At 40.3% G+C, this 19,106-nt stretch overlaps 2 protein-coding genes across 2 annotated transcripts in view; one reads left to right on the top strand and one right to left on the bottom strand.

The window, feature by feature from the left end:
- Positions 1-4,226: 4,226 nt before the first annotated feature.
- il10 (interleukin 10) lies at positions 4,227-7,008 on the top strand. Its single transcript, XM_079342385.1, has 5 exons — positions 4,227-5,363; positions 5,520-5,579; positions 5,719-5,883; positions 6,442-6,504; positions 6,598-7,008. The coding sequence occupies exons 1-5, from the start codon at positions 5,199-5,201 to the stop codon at positions 6,706-6,708; spliced, it is 564 nt and encodes a 187-aa protein (XP_079198511.1). The 5' UTR covers positions 4,227-5,198; the 3' UTR covers positions 6,709-7,008.
- A 3,438-nt stretch (positions 7,009-10,446) lies between these two features.
- Positions 10,447-19,106, bottom strand: part of mapkapk2a (MAPK activated protein kinase 2a) — a 29,105-nt gene continuing 20,445 nt past the window's right edge. Inside the window, exons 3-10 of the mRNA XM_079342559.1 lie at positions 18,767-18,831; positions 18,544-18,623; positions 18,310-18,436; positions 18,107-18,182; positions 17,899-18,023; positions 16,890-16,975; positions 16,712-16,792; positions 10,447-12,353 (exon numbers count right to left, since the gene is read on the bottom strand). Coding sequence (XP_079198685.1) covers positions 12,204-12,353; positions 16,712-16,792; positions 16,890-16,975; positions 17,899-18,023; positions 18,107-18,182; positions 18,310-18,436; positions 18,544-18,623; positions 18,767-18,831 — 790 coding nt within the window. The 3' untranslated portion in view covers positions 10,447-12,203. The remainder of the gene's footprint in view (positions 12,354-16,711; positions 16,793-16,889; positions 16,976-17,898; positions 18,024-18,106; positions 18,183-18,309; positions 18,437-18,543; positions 18,624-18,766; positions 18,832-19,106) is intronic.

The raw sequence follows: 19,106 nt of genomic DNA on the forward strand, positions 1-19,106 counted from the left end.
ATGATGAGAAGAAACCTACAGACAGAAATCTTTGTTGTAGAATTTTAATTAAATATGAAACATGTAAAACCATTTATACTTAAGTTATTCTGTAAAAGCGTTTCTTACACAGGAATATACATCTTGAAATATTTCTGCACACACTGCATATGATGTAATGTCACATTCAGTTGCCTGAGGTCTAAAAAACTCTGAAATGAAAAACAGTGCTGAAAACAATGATTCATCATGTAAATTGCATTGAGAAACTGCTAATTCTAACTTTCACTAATTCAGCATACCGATGTACAAACACAATAGGAAAGTATGAGCTGTCAAAAGGAACACTGCTTACATAAATGCGGTTAACACCATCATGGTACATATGGGTGAAGCCATACGCACGCAGGTACTTGCGCACTTCCACCTGGATATGAATCAAAACAATTTGGCAGATGACGTTTTATAATTTTAGCAGCAAACAATCATTTGATAAGTGTGTCAATCAAGTTTAGGATTTTTTAACCTTACAAAATCCCCAAAAGATGCTTGGCCAGCAGAATGGCAGTGCTACTTTAGTTTCAGGTTACAACGATACATTCATCTACTGTTGCCTGCTCTGGTCTGCAGAAATCATAACATTTCTGAGAAATACTATGTTTTAAGTCCTTTTGTACTGGAGTTAACTTTCACAAGTAGAGTTTAAAATGTGCAGGTTTTAACTTAAGGTCTCACCCAGATGTGAAGTTAATCAACTCTACAGGGTCAAGTGACATGCCAAACAGAATAAAGTTCACATTTGCCCTATGGTGAACTATGATTAACGCTAAATGCCTACAAAAATAACCCTGAAAGAAGGTTCTCCAGAGGTCATATACAGGAAACGCAGATGAAACGCCCAAGAATTTTGGTTTTCTGTTATGCTCAATACTCATGATGGCCTTCCGGCCACCTAATATGCGCCCATGGTTGAGTCTTTGAGAGTAATAGGGCAGGGCGCTGTCACAATGTTGTAATGACCCTGAGACACCTTTTGTAAGTCTCTGAAAGTTTCCTCTTTTCTTACGCTATTGCAAAACTCTAAAGAGTTATGCCTTCTGTTTAACTAAAATTATGTACAATATACAGCATGTTTGTATGTATGTTTGTATGTAGGTATGTATGTATCTGTGTATGTGTGTGTGTGTGTGTGTGTGTGTGTGTGTGTGTGTGTGTGTGTGTGTGTGTGTGAAAAAGAAACAGGTTCAAGGATAATATAAAGTTATACCTATGTACACAAACAAAAAACATCAGGCAGACAACTGATGTGAAAGTGAAAGAATGATGTGGTTAATCGGTTTGCTGAGACAGACTGGTTTCCTCTAAAGGTGACACCAGCAGTTCCTACACACATATGGAAATGTGTTAAAAGACATTGTGCAGCTCATCTTGCAAAGCCGAACAAAGATGATAAAGCAAATTGCTTGCAGGACCAAACACAAGCTCTCTTTCTTAAGATATTTATTTATGGACTTTTTGTTCTTGATTGGAGTGACAGGACAGTGGATTAAGTCAGAAATCGAGGGGGAGAGTGAGTGGGGAATGACATGAGGGGAAAAAAATACTGGTCAGATTTGAACACGGGCCACTTGGATTACTATAGTCCTTGTCAAAGGGGTGTTCAAACTTACCACTTGGCCACTAGTGACGCATTACAATCTTAAATACAAACAATCTTAAGTACAGATCTGTTTGTCGTCACCTGAGAGGAAACAGGACAGAGTTGGAAAGTGGGGAGAAAGAGGGAGAATGGCATGTTGGAAAGCAGCCACAAGTCAGGCCACCCGCAACAACAATCACCGAAACAATTTTTTTACTTCAAAGTGCAGTATCTCTGACTGCAGGCTCTCTGGTGGCAACCTTATTTCTTTATTTCTTTATTTTGACAGGGACAGTACACAGCCTATTTGCTGTACCAGAGTTAGTGATAAGCTCATTTATATCTGTCCCTGGGTAGGAAAAAGAGACGTCTCTGGTGATGTGAGAAATGGTGAGTTATGTGGATGAGCTAGCATGACAGAGATACCACATTAGCACACAAACTTTCAAAAGCAGACAACACTTTGCTGTTTATTACTCAGCAATAGACAGAGTGATTAATGTCAAGATTACAGATTAGACTGATTTTATTGTCTGAACATGAAAGGGGGGCTGCTTCCTGGAAGGGCTGATTAAAAGAAACTGATACGACTTCTTATCCATCTCACCAAATACAAGGTTCCTCAACATCAACACATTTAGTGTCAGAATGAAAATGTTACGACGCACAACGAGAAACATTAACTTGATTCTTCTTCTTTCTGAATTATAAACTTCTGCAAACTCTAAAAAGAGAAGCAAATGAAATTTTAGCTTGAAAATATACAGCGCTTGTGTAATGGTATCTTAATTATACTCTTTGCGTGTCTCTGGCTGTGGCATGTAGAAATTATCTATTTATATATTGTGTCTCAGAGATTAGGAGGCAACAGGAACAGTTATTAATCATCAGTTTAGCTGGTCACTTCCTGTCAATGGGTTTGATTCATTGTTTGATACAAAAAGGAAGCTCTAAGATGATTAACTTTTTGAAAGAGAAAAAAATAAATAATTACAGCATCTATCATGCAACCACAAAATGTTATAGGTGAAGAACAGGAGATCACTGTTTGGTTAACAATAAAATGACAACACAAAAATTATTCATTAAATAGATAGATAGATAGACAGATAGACAGACAGACAGACAGACAGACAGACAGACAGACAGACAGACAGAGAGACAGACAGATAGATAGATAGATAGATAGATAGTACCAGCACACGTGCAGAAATGCATGTCTCTGGGAAAAAAAAATCCCCCACATGTATGAAGCATGTTTAACCATTTCTCTTCCAGTCAGTCTCCTCCCTGGTATCTCTCCCAATTTGACTATAAATTACAGTAGGACCCAAAAAATGTGTACTTATCTTGGCTTCAGCAAGTATCCTGCAACAGCATCTTCAATCAGGATCTGTAGGCTACTCTCATCTAAAGACTGCAGCAACTATGACTCCTCTGTCTCTCCTCCTGTCCGCCCTGGTCATTTTGTCTTTCTTCGGCACTATGTCTTGCAGTCCCATGTGCAACAACCAGTGCTGTTGTTTCGTGGAGAACTTTCCTGTCAGGCTAAGGAAGCTCAGACAGGACTACTCACAGATCCGAGATTACTATGTAAGTAAAAACACTCGACTTAACTCTGCAAATATCCTGACAGAAATTGCAGCATCATAATGGCTGGAATCCAAGCGCCTGCATATGATGCTGCATCATGTCACCTGCGTTCTGTCAGCGTCACATCACACTGAGCACGAGATGTCTCTGTTTTAGGAAGCAAACGACGACAGGGAATGACATGTTGTAAAGCAGCCACAAGTCAGGCCACCTGCGAGGTCACCATCACCCCACCAAAAGGCGGGATGATGGCCACAGCATCTATCATGCAACCACAAAATTTTATAGGTGAAGGACAGTAGATGTCACTGTTTGATTAACAATAAAATGACAACACAAAAATTACAGTATGAATGGATATTTCAGTACGCTGTTGTCACATGCTGAGCCGCATGAGATGGTAATAAGCATGACTATTTTTTAGCCTTTTTCTCTCTCTCTTTCTTTGTATCACTTGTTTTGTCTCAGAAATCAAAACTCGAAAAAATAAAATAAATAAAAACATATTGATTTGTTGCTATCGTCAATTTGATTAAAATGCCTGTCATGTGTTAACGATAACTCACACTAAGTTTATTCATGAGTAACTTGTTTGTTAATGTTACAATGGAAAAACACTTAAACTATTAGGGCAAAAAATGAATAATTACATTCTTATCATAAGATCATAAAACAGTGATTGATTAAAAAAAACATCTTAAAACAGTTTATTGTATATAAGCTTTTTATTCAAATTATTAATTTTAATAAAGAGAAGACTGTCGTCCTCAGCATGATAAAAGCTTCATCCAATAATTAACTTTAACTTGTTGCATGACTAATTGTCCTGAACTTTTTTTGTACTGATTGCAAAGTCTTCATCATGCACAAAAAATCAGGAATAAATCAAATATTTACAAAATACCAGTGTTTCCAAACAAAAATAGGTTAAGTACATATCCCCTTAACTTATCCTTAAGGGGATTTTCCTTCACAGAAAAGTACTGAAGGGAACCCCCCCAATTGACACCACCAAGAGAGTCCGTTCTTTTGCCCATGCAAGTGCAAACCTCATGACACAGCAACAACGGTAAAGACTTCTACTGAGAGCACCTACTAAGAGCTACCAGCAGAGATGAGTAAAGTCACCTGTATGCATCGTTGTCAGTCATATTACGCAAGTCTGACAGAGAATCCAAAGTGTCATCAAAATCAAACCACAGCTGCTTGTCATTTCCACATGGGTGACACTATTATTTCTGTTATTGTGTGTGCAAGTAATGATAAAACATGATTCATTGCACGTCACGAAAATACACAGAAACTTTTGTGCCTAAAAATTTGTCACAATCTGGTATCATTCGTTGAATAAGGTAATAAACCAATAAATTTAATATTCTACTCCTTGCTGGAGTAATCCTACTAATATAGATACAAAAAAAATTATGGTAATATGAGTAATAACATGCAGGAGTAAAACATGTATTTAACACATAATCTTTGGTACCTTGCGTTAAGATAGATAGATAGATAGATAGATAGATAGATAGATAGATAGATAGATAGATAGATAGATATGTGGGTGGGTAGGTAGGTAGGTAGGTAGGTAGGTAGGTAGGTACTTTATTGATCCCGAGTTAAATTTGAGAGGGTGTATAAACAATTTAAAATAATACAATAAATGACATCATGACAAAATTCTACTAATGCTGCGTCATAATTATTTCCTTCGAGAGTAAAAGATGATCTATATTCTATAGTACCAGCCCCCTCATGGGCGGAGTGGCACACGTGCAAAAATGCATGACTCTGGAAAAAAAAATCCCCCACATGTATGAAGCATGTTTAACCTCTTCCAGTCAGTCTCCTCCCTGGTATCTCTCCCAATTTGACTATAAATTACAGTAGGACCCAAAAATGTGTACTTATCTTGGCTTCAGCAAGTATCCTGCAACAGCATCTTCAATCAGGATCTGTAGGCTACTCTCATCTGAAGACTGCAGCAACTATGACTCCTCTGTCTCTCCTCCTGTCCGCCCTGGTCATTTTGTCTTTCTTCGGCACTATGTCTTGCAGTCCAATGTGCAACAACCAGTGCTGTCGTTTCGTGGAGAACTTTCCTGTCAGGCTAAGGAAGCTCAGACAGGACTACTCACAGATCCGAGATTACTATGTAAGTAAAAACACTCGACTTAACTCTGCAAATATCCTGACAGAAATTGCAGCATCATAATGGCTGGAATCCAAGCGCCTGCATATGATGCTGCATCATGTCACCTGCGTTCTGTCAGCGTCACATCACACTGAGCACGAGATGTCTCTGTTTTAGGAAGCAAACGACGACCTTGACGAAGCGCTGCTGGACCAGAGCGTGGAGGACTCCTTCAAAGTAAGCATCAAATCATCTTGTTGTCGAATAGCAACTTCTCAGTTTGATTTAGATGAGACTTTAGTGAGCAACAAGCACACCGCTGAAGGGTAAAGCAGCATCAACATCTGCTTGGTTTTTTTCTTCCCCTTTCTAACAGAGCGAGTTCGCCTGTCACACCGTAAACAGCATCCTGGACTTTTATCTCGGCTCGGTTCTGCCCACTGCTCTGGCCGGAGTGACGGACGAGACCAGGAGTTTAATGCCGCACATGGTGTCGATCCAGCAGATCTTCGACGCTCTGAAGGGGGATGTCACGAAATGTGTAAGTAGCTGAAGCACGTGTTACTTCTGCGAGAGGAGAAAGATGCCAATCGTTGTTAAATTCAGCGAGCGGGTTAGATCCGTGTGATCGTCCACGTCCAAGTTTAAAGAATAAAATCCACATTTACAACAACAAAAACATGCACACACGTGTGGTGTTTCTGTGGATCCTATAAAGTGAAACAGACTTTAATTTGTAATATTAATCTCTTGCTAAGGTTTTTGCACAGTCAGACCACTGAAACAATTGCCCTGGATCGGACTTCTTCCAAAATGTGTCAAAAATATTCCCATGAGGTCAATGGCGGACCTCTGCAGACAGAAAGTAAAATAGTTCCCCTTTGTCAGTGGTGCATAAACTGCAATTGCTTGCAAAACTGTGCACCAGCTTCCTTCCTATATATAACAGGCATACAAATCCTATGTCCTATAACATGTGGCATACAAATCATCTAATTAAATGTAAGGATAGGTGAGGAAAAGAGTTGATCCTGTTGATGACATTAATCTGTTGATGAGACATTGTCTTAACACCATCTTTCTGAATTTTCAATTACAGAGACATTACTTTTCATGCAAGACACAGTTCGACATTAAACATCTGAATGCTACCTACACTCAGGTAAGTTTCACAATGTCATCTTTTATGGTGAATTATGTAGATTTTTGATGTGTATTGGGATTAATGAATAGTATGAATCATGTGTGCCAACAGATGCAGAGTAAAGGTCTGTATAAGGCCATGGGTGAGCTGGACCTGCTGTTTAACTACATTGAAGCATATCTGGCTTCTAAACGACAAAGAGACCTCGTTGCCTCTGAATGAAGACTTGATGACCCTGATCAAAATGTGATCTTGTTCCTCAGAGGAATAAGAAATATAGTCAACTAAATCATGCACTCTTGTGCAGAAAGTCCGTTATTTTCATTGGTGTTGATGTCCTTATGTCATATTGTACTGAGTTCTGTTGGTCTGACAGTTGTTTTACTTGTTTGTCCTGGGGACAAGTTTTTGTTTATTGACCATATTGAGTCCGACAAAAGTCCTACACTGTCACAGAAGAACATATTTATTTTTTTATCAAACGTCTTAAGTTATGTATTTCTGTATTTATATTGTTTTTAAATAAATGACTCATTTGACTCTTATATGGCTGCTGCAAATTGTGTATTCTTACTGTACCATCACTTAGGAATGTGTAAATGTAGAGAAATAACATCCTGCAGTGCGGCAGTCTATATGTGGGGAACCACTCGAGTGTAAAGTCAACGGGCTGATGCACTAACCTCAAACGTGACCCATTTGATCACTTACCAGCAACCCTGCTATATCTTTACTTACAGTAACTGTAGCTAGCCAACTTCACCCTCATGCCATCAGCTCGCACTTGCAGACACCCTATCACATGCATGCAAAAGCAATCTCACTTCCACACATGATACGTCATAATTCCTAAAACAGTCCTAACACAGTCAGTGTGTAATAGAGATGTAAAACCAAAGAAACAGTACCTGCATTAAGAGTTGTGTCACTTTCTTGTTAGAGAGGGAACAGTAATGAGGTTAAAATTAATGCATTAACAGAAAAGACACACATATATATGTTCTGCATCCTGTTTAATCATGTGTAGTACTTCTGCAAACCATGTGTGCGCTACTCAAAGTGTTCCTGACTTGACTGACGACAGTCTTGACTCGGGTGGCTGCACCGAAACTACTCAGAGATATTTCATCAGCCACATGCTAAGTACCGTGGGATGATCTGGTAGTATTATTCCAGAAATGACTATACTATTATGCAAAAAGTATCATTCACAACTGTTATACAATAAAGCATGACAATTCAGTCTTGACTAATGTCATATGCTGCTCCCATGAGGATAAATCCCATAACCAATATGGACTATTCCATTAAAAATCTTTTGAGCTTTAAGTGTTGATTCAGATCATGTGTAGCAGTTATGGAGACACAAGGTGCTTCTCTTCAGAGATGAATGGTTAAGAGGTAAGAAGAGCATGGCAGACAAAGCTCTTCATTACTTTCAACTAATCGACCATTAACAATCTGGCCTCTGAGGCTAAATGTCTAATCACTGTTCATACAATAGTCAGCAATTAGTCTGCAAGTCCCAGGTCAAGACTTGGTGTGTGTGCCCAAAACCAGGGGGGGGGGGAATTTGAACTTGGACTACATTTATACATTACAAAAAACCTTTGCAGTATTTAAAAAAATAAAATAAAAAAATGTTGTAACTTTGGAAAACAAATTTCCCAATATCTCTAAACTAATATAATTTTACTTCACGTCATCAGAAAATTATAAAGATGTTATAAATGTCGTCCAACATCTGAAGGTAGTCAAAAGCAATTGTTTTTGTGAATGGCCTCACATGAGATGGAGTAAAAAGTTCACCATCATAGAGAGAGAGGCATGGGTAGGCATGGTTCCTAATAACCCTTAGTAGGACAGTGTGTGCCTAAAAAAAGAGACTTAATATTTTCACAGATCTCATATCGACCTTCAGGTGATGGTGAGCTGAATGTTTTTTTCCTTGTTTTTTTGCTCTCAACTGTTAGCATGGGAACAACTGAAATAGTCAATATAGATACATGTGAGTCAAAAAAAATCCTGATGCACAGTTTGGATTCATCAAGTGAGTCAATTACAGCATCAGATTAGATTGAAGTGTCATCAGCATATATGTACATTATTAGAATCATTGCTTTGGAACACAGTGACACAATCTTTGCCATGTGAGTTGCATTGTACAAATCTTGATGAGTTTGCAGATTTATCCTTTCAACTTATCCTTTCACAAGAAAAGGACGGGTGACACACAATATGTAAACAGAAGTAACTACTCAAAAATAACTTATCTGTATTATTGCTTAACAAGCAGCACACTGGGTTCTTCTTGAATATAGAGATGGGAATATTTGGTCACATAACAAATAGACGTTTTTTTAAAAACACTATTTAACACAAGCTTGTATAGTGAGTGTCGCTTTGCTTTATAGAGGATATTATTTCTTTATTTTGTTAAGTATATCATAAAATAGAGACATTAAAAAAAGAAAAGGGAAAAAAAAGATCTCAGTAAATGAGGCCAACTCATTAGTCCATAACAGCCAAATGGTCTTACATGAAAAGATAAGAACTTTTGTGTCAAACACGAATGCTGATATGCATGAACTTTCTCAAAGGCAATGAGAAAATTGTTTTCTAGGAAAGAGTAGAAAAGAATAGAAAAAGAAAAAAAAATCAAGGTAACCACAGCCCCCACATGTACCAAGAGTTGTGATTAACAGTAAAGCGTGAGATTTCCAGCACATGAAACATGAGAAATGTGTGCTGTACATGTAAAAAAACAGGCTTTCCATTTGATCATGTTTCTTGCTGAAGTAATGTGACCTCTCCCTTTTGCTCCTTTTTCTGGTCTCAGAGGATGTGTGTTTGTAAAAAAGAACCAGGTTGGCTTGCCACTTCAAAGAACTCGCTGTCACCTCCTCAGCTGAGAAGCTACCACCTTTTACTCTCCTCCTCCTTTATAAGGGCAGACAAAGTTGTGACTTACAGGCACCTTCAAGCTGGCACGTTTCAGTTTCCAACACAGATACACCTCATCTCTCTCACCTACAAAAAAGACCTCACCTTGAAAAAAGACAAAATGCTAAAGGGTCTCTCCTCCTCTCTCTCAAACAGCACACAGAGTGGGCGTCCTGGGGTTTTATGTTGGAAGGGTCAGAGGTAAGAACTTTCTTGAGCACTATGATGAGAAACTCCCATGTAGCCTTATTGTACACCCTCTCTCTATTACCCCAGACTCTTGGGGATAAGAAAGATGACTGTAGGTTTCGACATACTAAGAGCTGGAAGATGAGTGCCGACTGCAGCCTCATACCTGGAGAAAACAGACCTCGTGCTTTGGCGGAAAATCTGCTCTAAACACCCCAGTGTTGGCAAATTGTTGACTCAATGAAATTGCTGTTTTGCTTCGCAAATGTGTATATTCCAGGAGTCCCGCGTGCTTGCCAGTCTGTTTGTCACAAGTTGGGTCTCTGTGCGAAAAAAGCCACAAGTCTGGAGCCTGTATGAAAACCTGAGTCATAAATGTCAAAGTGTTTGACGCAAAAAAAACTCTAAGCGACTAGACAGTGGTTTAATTTACATACACAGAGAATACTGTTGGATTGTATGAGTTCTTCTCTCGTTTGTGATTTTTCATTTCTAAATGCATAGTCAAAGCAGGAAAAAAATCCTGGCAACAGATCCAACTGAAACCTAAAGATCCATTAATTACTTCATTATTTGAGCATTTAACAGCAAAGCTTACACTGAAGAGATATGGACTCAACTAAAGCCGTCGTCATTCTTACATAATTAAAACTACAGATTGGATTATTTCCCTGTTGAAAACCACTCAAACAACTAAAAGCTGAATTCTTAAATGGTGTAAGGAGTGCTTTAATTTCATATTCTTCATTGAAATTGTTGTGGAGTGTCATCTCCGTGTAGTTTGTTCTCTTTACACTGACAAAGTAATTGAGGAATTGACAGAGCAGGTTTTTTTTTATTTATGTATTTTATTCCAAAGCTGAAGCAGACAAAGGTACAGCAGGTGGAGCTAAACAGACTTGATGACAGGGAAGAAAAGATGGACTCGTGTGTGCTTCCATTACAAAGTAAGTGTTCAGGGGGATGAAAACAAAAACATCAAAGACATTCAATGAACTTTTTTTTTTTCCAGTGAGAGATTTCGTGGACTTAAGGTGACAGGTAATGTGGATGTGATTCTACAAAGTGAAGTGGACAGAAATGGACAAAAACAAACACAATCGATCACGTCCAACGATGCCAAGTGAAATGGACAGTGTCCCAAAAGGTTCAACAAAACATGAAGGAAAAAAAACCCAAAACTAACCATCACAGCCCCTTTGGGTGAGATGACAGCTTGCTGGTGTTATTTCAATTTCTTTTTCAGGACATGGAGCAGCTTCGGAGTCACGTGTACTTCCTATCGTGCCTCAGGGAAAAGTGTGGGCGAGATGTGCTGGAGGTCACTAAACCAGATGAGTCCCCGCATCCCCCCACCCGACAGTAACGTTACGTCATCACTTCAGAGGGACTGAAACATGTATTGAATGCTACTGCTTGCATAAACACGCAAAAACGCCCCTATTGTGTCTGACATCTCTTCTAACACATCTGAAAACAGAAATCCACACGAAAAAGGTCCTAGCGGTACTTTCACATGGCTTGCCGACAAATACACCTGCATAGCATTAACTTGAAATATAATCTGGCTGTTATAAAATTCTGAAGCATAACATTGGTGAAAGCCTAATCCAAATTGTAGGTATGGGTTAAACGTTTGCTAATTTGACAACACCATTAAGGCCTATGCTTAAAAGTTCATAAAATCCATGAAAAAATACAGTATCAGTTGGCTCCGTCTCTCCTTTGAGCTACATGCAGGAGAAAGGTCGAGCCAGTTTCTGCTCTTAAACCTTGCATCCTTCTCCGACCTAAAAAACTACATCTTCGGAAGAAGAAGAAGAAGAAGAAGAAGAAAAAAAAAAGGCATACATATTGATATCAGGAGAGAGGAGCCAAGAGTGAGGTGCTCGGTCAGAATGGCACGTGGCCCTTGAGTGAGTGCATATGTCTCTGTTCAACATTCACGAAGCGAACTGAACCGACAGACTCATCCCACGAGTGAGCGACTATGCGGCTAATTCCAACAGTCAGGGACAGAATTCTTACATTCCACTCGTCAGTTCAAAATACTTTTGCTTACTCTGCATTTATGTACAAAACAAAACTTCCCTTGCTATTATTTTTGGAATTTAGCCGTAAAAAAAAAATAACAAAAAAAGAAAAAATAAACATTCACAGGTGAGGGGACAGTGCTAGAACAGGGTTGTGGGGGGGGGACTACTTCTAATGCTAAGGCCTCATGGCCTATTCAAACATTTGAGCCCCTCTCAGTATATCGACCTGATATTTCAGGGAAAAAAAAGAAAAAAAAAGGACAGAAATCGTAGTGATTCCCTCTCCTCTTCTATCCTTTTCTAGGATTCATAATCTCTTCAATGGTGTAAAAACATAGATAAACATCCTCTCTGCCAGAGCAGAGGGTTGGACTTATTAAAATGGTAGAGTAATAAAAACAAAAAAAAAACTCCTACAAAACTTAAAAATTAGAATTTGCCATGAAAAATAAAACACTGATAAAATCCATGCAATGTGACTCACGTGTCGACAAATTATTGCTTCCTTTTTACAACCTGTGTTTGTGTGTGCATGCATTCGTGCAGCTTTCAGTGGGCAGCAGACTGCGGGTCGCCAATGCTGTTAGTGGCTTTCTTCCTCCGTTTTTTTAGCAGGGGATTGGTTGAATCCTCAATGTTCTTGATCTTGATTTGCTCATAGTCGACCCTCATTGTTGCCAAAGCACTGGTCATTTCCTCCTGAAAATGTACAGAGAAAATCTCGTCAGGCCACTTGTATGATGTCATGATGTTTTCAAATGATGTCACAATTCTAAAATGTGTTCCCAAAAAAATAACTCAGAAAAACATGAACACGACACCCAACAAGACTCTGAAATGTGTTCTTTTTTTAATTAGACTACTCACGATAAGTTAAGATATTGTTAAGTACATGAGTGCTTTTCCTATTTGGTCTAAATTTTAATGAATTAAGTAATAGTTCCCTTTGATATTACTATTAATGAATGAGGAGAAGCACCATTGTTATTAGTATTAGTATATTTATTACCCCAACAATTAAGACAATAACAAAGATAGCCCCAAATAATCAAAGGTGACAAAGTCAGTAGTGGGTGTTTCCACCATTTGCTGCAGTGACATCTTGACAGTGACGTCTCATGATCCTAACTAGCCTCATGATGTTGTTCTGAGGCAATGCTTCCCACTCCTCCACAAGTGCTACACACAGTTCTGCCAGGTCATGTGGGGGTGGAGTACGAGCAGCCAGTCACTGCTTCAGCTGGTCCCACACATGCTCTATGGCAGCGATTCCCAACCTGTGGGCCGCGGCCCACGGGTATTGTAAGTATCATCAAAAATAATAATGTTTTAAATGTTAAAACTCGTTAAGTTTAAAAGGATAAAGAATTTCAAATATTCTTTTCATTATATTGTTTTTCCTTCAAGTCTTATACATGTGACAAGGAAATGAGAGATAGGAACTTTTGTTGTTATCGGCCGGACCACTTTGCAGCGGGACCGCATTGTACTCGACTTGTTTACGTTTGACGATGATAGCAGAAACTGGAGTTTACAAAAAATGGATAGCTGGCTAGCAACAGGAACAATTAAAAGGAAAAATAGACAAGAGACTGATGGTGAATCGACCGTTGATCTCCCTGCTGTCAAAAAAAGAGAAGCGGTTGGAGAAAGTACAGTGCCGAGTACTTAGCGCTGGGATTTTTTTGGACGGGCACAAAAGCTGAACCGTTACCGCTGTGTATTGTGTGCTTGGAGACGTTGTCAAATGAAGCCTTGAAGCCATGTAAACTGCGCCGTCATCTTGAGACAAAACATGGACAGTATGTGAGCAAGCCACTGGATTTTTTTGAGAACAAGCTCAGGGAATATCAAAGTAAAAAGAGCGTTATCGAGTGTATGAGCAGCCAGAAGAGCTGTGGAAGCGTCCTTTCGGGTTTCCCAACTCATAGCCAAGGCTGGAAAACCACACTCCATTGGCGAAAATGTAATTCTTCCCGCAGCAAAACAGATCGTTGAGGTGATGTTGGGTGAGAAGGCAGTGCAATCTATCAACCTCGTCTCATTGTCGGATAATACAGTCAAACGAAGGATTGATGACATGGCAGATAACGTGTCGGAACAGCTGATCCGAAGCATAAAAGAGAGCCGCTTCTATGCACTCCAACTGGATGAATCGACCGACATCGCAAGTCTTTCAAACCTGCTTGCCTACGTACGATACGAAAAAAGTGGCGGGATAAAAGAGGAGTTTTTATTTTGTAAACCTCTTTCCACCCGTTCAACTGCTGAGGCAATATTTGACATTTTGAACACTTTTATTGTTTCCAAGAGGATTGACTGGTCCAAATGTGTGGGAGTGAGCACTGACGGAGCCCGTGCGATGCTGCGCGTCTACTTCCCCATCCCAGACGTGCAATGTAACTGGATAGAAAACCCATTCGCCAGCCAGTGACGAGGTCCTCGCCGCTCTGAATTCAAAAGAGCAAGATAGTCTCCTGGATCTTTCATGTGACACTGTGCTGAGGCAGCACCGCGGAGTTGTCCGGCGTGTGAAAGAGGTGGCTCCGCAAGCAGTATCTGTCCACTGCAGCATACACCGTGAAGCACTGGCTACAAAGAAAATGCCCCCGGAATGTTTTAGATGAGGCGATCAAAGCTGTCAACTTCATCAAGAGCCGGTTATTTGCGGTGCTATGTGGAGAGATGGGCAGTGATCATCACCAGCTGTTATTACACACTGAAATGCGGTGGCTGTCCCGGGGCAAGGTAATGACGCGACTGTTTGAGTTACGAGATGAAGTGTGTGTGTTTTTTCTCGACACAAAGTTTGAACTCGCACACCGCTTCAGTGATTTTGAGTGGTTGGCTAAGTTGGGTTACCTGGCTGATATTTTCAGCCACTTAAAATGGACTTAACCTCGCTCTTCAAGGGACAGCAGTGAACACGTTCAATGTCCAGATTAAAGTGGAAGCGACCATAAAAAAACTAGCACTGTGGGCTAAGCATGTCGACAAGTCAAACTATGACTCGTTTGAAAATCTGGCCGATTTTCTGACAAAGGAACAGAGTCAGCTTCCCATCATCGTGAGCAACGCTGTCAGAGAGCACCTGCGAGGTTTGGGGACCCAGCTGCGCGTCTACTTCCCCATCCCAGACGTGCAATGTAACTGGATAGAAAACCCATTCGCCAGCCACAGTGACGAGGTCCTCGCCGCTCTGAATTCAAAAGAGCAAGATAGTCTCCTGGATCTTTCATGTGACACTGCGCTGAAGCTGGTCTTCTCACAGAAGCACCTTACAAACTTTTGGCTTCACGTTGCTTCTGAGTATCCTGATCTGGCCAACAGAGCTGTGAGATTCCTGATGCCTTTCCCGACCACGTACCTCTGTGAGACTGGATTTTCTGCACTCGTGGCATTAAAAACTAAGTACAGAAACAAACTGAATGTTGAGCCAGATCTTCGACTGAAACTTTCATCCATTGTCCCAGACATCAAGCATCTGGTTGCCGCCATGCAACACCAGCCGTCTCATTAGGTGAGTCAGCATCTTGTTGGCCTGTTGTTGGACTGATCCACTGTAGCTTTATAAAAGTTTTAATTTTGTTTCGTTGCAATTTGTTATGAGAATGCAATGCATTTCTACATTGTTAAAGGATTCCGTTATTTATGAATCATTTGTTTATTAGCCTGTTACAGACAGACCTTTGCTTGTCATTTATATGTCAGTGATATATGTGGTGCTGATTGATGTACGTGTGTATGCGTGCGAGTGTGTGTGCGTGCGTCTAATACTGAAGGTGTTGCAACATGTTACAGATGCTGTGTTAGTGACTGTGGAGCTTCCTATATGTTTCTCCTTTATTGATTTCCGGCCTTTATGTTCAATCTTCAATAAAATAAAGTGCTCTGAGAACGCATTATAATGCCTTTGTATTTATGGGGTTGGAGGTGGGCCGCGAAGATTTTCGAGACTTAAAAGTGGGCCCTGAGTTGGAAAAGGTTGGGAACCACTGCTCTATGGGGTTCAGGTCAGGGGACATTGCTGGCCAAACCACATGAGGAACCCCGACTTCCTGAAGTCGAGCTGTGACAATTCTGGCACGATGTGGAGGAGCATTATCATCCATGAAGAGAAAGTCGGGGCTGTGCTGGTAGAATTGGGGGATGATGATGATGGCTTCTATGATATCTCGGAGGTAAGAACGTGCAGTGACTGAGCCATCTACAATCACCAAATCTGTTTTGCTCTGACTGGTGATGCCTGCCCAGACTGTTGCAGCTCCTCCACCAAAGCGAACCAAAGCGAAGCGAGCGGCAAAGAAGAGAAAATATGATCATAGTGAGTTTAAACGCAGAGCGGATGAAGCTTGTTCAAACGAGGGTGAACCTTGTTTTGGTTTTTACCAGTGGATACGCAAGCCTGCTTTCTGATGAACAGGCAGGCGTCCTGCAGTGAGTGTGTGCTTCTGGTGGCGAAGAGCCCGCGATGAAGCGCTCAATCAGAATGTTGTGTTCACAAACTGCAACAACCATTTCTTCTGACTCTACCTTTAAATCAGCTCAGCAGATGGTCAGACCCTCAGTTGCATGTGACCAGTTCAACTTGTTATCTTAACACGGTCTGTGAGTTCGCACAGTAGGAGCTTTGAATACACAGTGAACTTAGAGTGGGGAAGAAGGCAGCGATGGCTGTCACAGTGGCAGATCAAATAACCTCTTAAAAACAAGCAAGAATAGAGACATTTTAAATGTCAGTTTAACAAAATATGCTCTCAAACGTGCTCTTTTTGTAAAGTTTCCTGTGATAACGTGTGGTATCGAAATCCAAACAAAGGATGAAAAGATCATGAACGACATTATTATTATGCTTCTAAAGAAAGCAATGCAATAATTATCAATGTGGCATGTCTCGTAAACTGACAGCGAAGGTCTACATGATTAGTTCAAACAATTATTACGGTATAAATCTGACCAATCAGGAATCAGCTTGCGGAAAATAAATAAATAAATAAATAAATCTGACGGTCAGATCTGTCTTTGTTTTCCAAACTGACACAAAGACCACCTCTTACCTTGACATCCTCCCATGTATCCTTCTCTTCCTTCAGCACTCGGCTGGTGTGAAGGGGGGTCTGGGGAACCTCCATCGACTGCTTTAAAACGACACAGAAACACACGCTAACTTGACGAATTCAATGTTCGAGTGTCAGTAAATGAGTTGAAATGAAAAGCATGATAGGGTGCTCTTACATTAATCCATGGATTATTCATGAACTCTGTGATGGTCATCCTTTGTGTTGGCTCAGTTTTAAGGAGGGTCCTGATCAGCTGTTTGGCTGCAAAAGTAATTATTTGTACGATTAAATAAAGAAACAGGATAATGTGGTACATACAGATCATCTGCCACATAGCAACGGGTCAGATATTAAAACTAGAGCAAAATATTCATGGCTGAAGGGAACAGAAGAATATTTTTAGACTAAACTAATGTTAAGGAGAAAATAGCACACGTCCACAGGAAACCATGTGCAGATTCTTACAGTAAATCAAACCAAGCTACATCTATAATCACACATGCATGCGGCGTCTAAAAGGAGTCAGCTTCTCTTTTCTTTTTCAAACTTGCACAACACAGGATATTAAAACATCACTTTCAATTGTAGTGAATGTGATCGATAGCAGTGAGGAGGAGGTGAAACATCAGTTTCAATTTCTTGATCACAAAGATGGAAATAAAAAGCTTGTTAGTCACATGTTGGTGAGGTAGCTCGAAACCGCCTTGATGTATTATTTCTTAGAGAGTATTTGATAAAGCTCATAGAGGGGGATTTGTTTAATCAATGGAGGGAAAAGAGAACTTCTACACAAAGAGAAAGCCTTCAAAACTGTTTTTGATCTCCTGTCAAGAAGAAGGCGAGCACTTTTAATCACACTTTATGAATCCTAAATGTGATGAAGTGCTCCTTTATTGTCTCTTATATTTGACGTATTTGTTTTATATTTTTAAAACGGAACATTCGATTCATTTGTGTTGCCATTCATTTTGAACATTTTGTTTTGTAAATGTTTAAATGACACGAGTAGATGTAATAGCAGACACTGTAACAAACTGCATCTTGCACGACTGCCAAGTCAAAATCAATTAGAGATACTCTTTAAGCACTTTTTGTTGCAATTTTTCCGCTGAACCTTAACTCGTTCCCAACGGTGACACCAAGGTACGAACTGAATTGTGACACCACCACAGACAATAGCTGACCTTCATCTGATACATCAGACCATTCAGGGTTTGGAAACTCGTACTGGCCCATCCTGATCCTCTTCTTCATCCCAGGAGAGATGGCTAGACCGTGGTTCGAATAGAAAGGAGGGTACCCACACAACCTGTCGAAGGTTTACAAAGGCGGTATTAGTTGAAGAACCCAATCGATTAAACAGAAACAATTCAAACGAAAAAGAAAACGTACAGAATATACATGATGACGCCTAATGACCACATGTCACATGACTTGTCATATTTCTCTGGGCCCAGGACCTCTGGAGCTGCAGAAAATGAAGAAAGAACAGAGTTAGACGTTGGAGAAAAGGGTTGTGACAGATTTTTTTTTTGGGGGGGGGGGGTTTGTAAACACCATGAACACAGGAGAGGAGAGTAAAAAACGTTTCTTACCAACATAGTACGGTGTGTAGCAGGGGGTCGCTAAAGAGTTGTGTGAAGTCGTCTCCTTGGCAAAGCCAAAGTCTGTGAGCTTGAGCAGTGCGTTGGGTCTTTTCGTTGAATACAGTAAATTCTCTGGCTGCAGAGCAGATTCACAAAGACGTCGACAAAAAAAAAAGGATGTTTGTTAGAATCGACTGATGGAGGTCGGTGCACGGTGTTTGAATTTATGGTCACAACACAAACCTTGACGTCTCTGTGCGCAATGTTGACGGCATGAAGGAACTGAATGGCTTCGCCAATGTTTTTCATGATGTCAGATGCCTCTAAAGTTAAGAGACAACGCTTTCTTTTAGCAAAGACAAGTGACCCGAGTAAAGACGTAGACAAACAGGCTGTCTGCCTTTAGCACTGCTGTGCAATAGTTCATTGTAGGACGTGTTTGTTGGGGCCAACATGGGCTTCGTACCTCTCTCAGTGAAGGCCTGGTCTCCTCTGTCCTGGATTCGACTAAAAAGCTCGCCACCATCCATGCTAAAAAAAAGAATAAAAAAAAAGAGAGAGAGAAATTAAGTCAGGGACCAGACGACTGTTTTCATCACTCCATCCATCTAGTCTCTTATTGCTTTCATTTCCACATTTAGGGTGGCTGTAACACAAACATTTGATAGACCTCAACAGCCTCATCTCGAATTCTCAGCTGCTCATGGAGAGCCTCTTTGGACAGAAAAATCAGTGAATAGTATCTGCAGCACAAGTCAGGATTGTTTTTAACAGAGACCTCTGTTAGACCTGGCAGTGCACTGGGT

The sequence above is a fragment of the Symphodus melops genome (genome assembly GCF_947650265.1).
Source record: "Symphodus melops genome assembly, chromosome: 4".
NCBI classification, from domain to species: Eukaryota; Metazoa; Chordata; class Actinopteri; order Labriformes; family Labridae; genus Symphodus; species Symphodus melops.

Excerpts from the sequence above, each read along its gene's own strand:
- il10 (XM_079342385.1), top strand. The coding sequence starts at position 5,199 with ATGACTCCTCTGTCTCTCCTCCTGTCCGCCCTGGTCATTTTGTCTTTC. Across the intron at positions 5,364-5,519 it reads CACAGATCCGAGATTACTAT|GAAGCAAACGACGACCTTGA; the intron begins GTAAGTAAAAAC and ends TCTCTGTTTTAG. Across the intron at positions 6,505-6,597 it reads TGAATGCTACCTACACTCAG|ATGCAGAGTAAAGGTCTGTA; the intron begins GTAAGTTTCACA and ends GTGTGCCAACAG.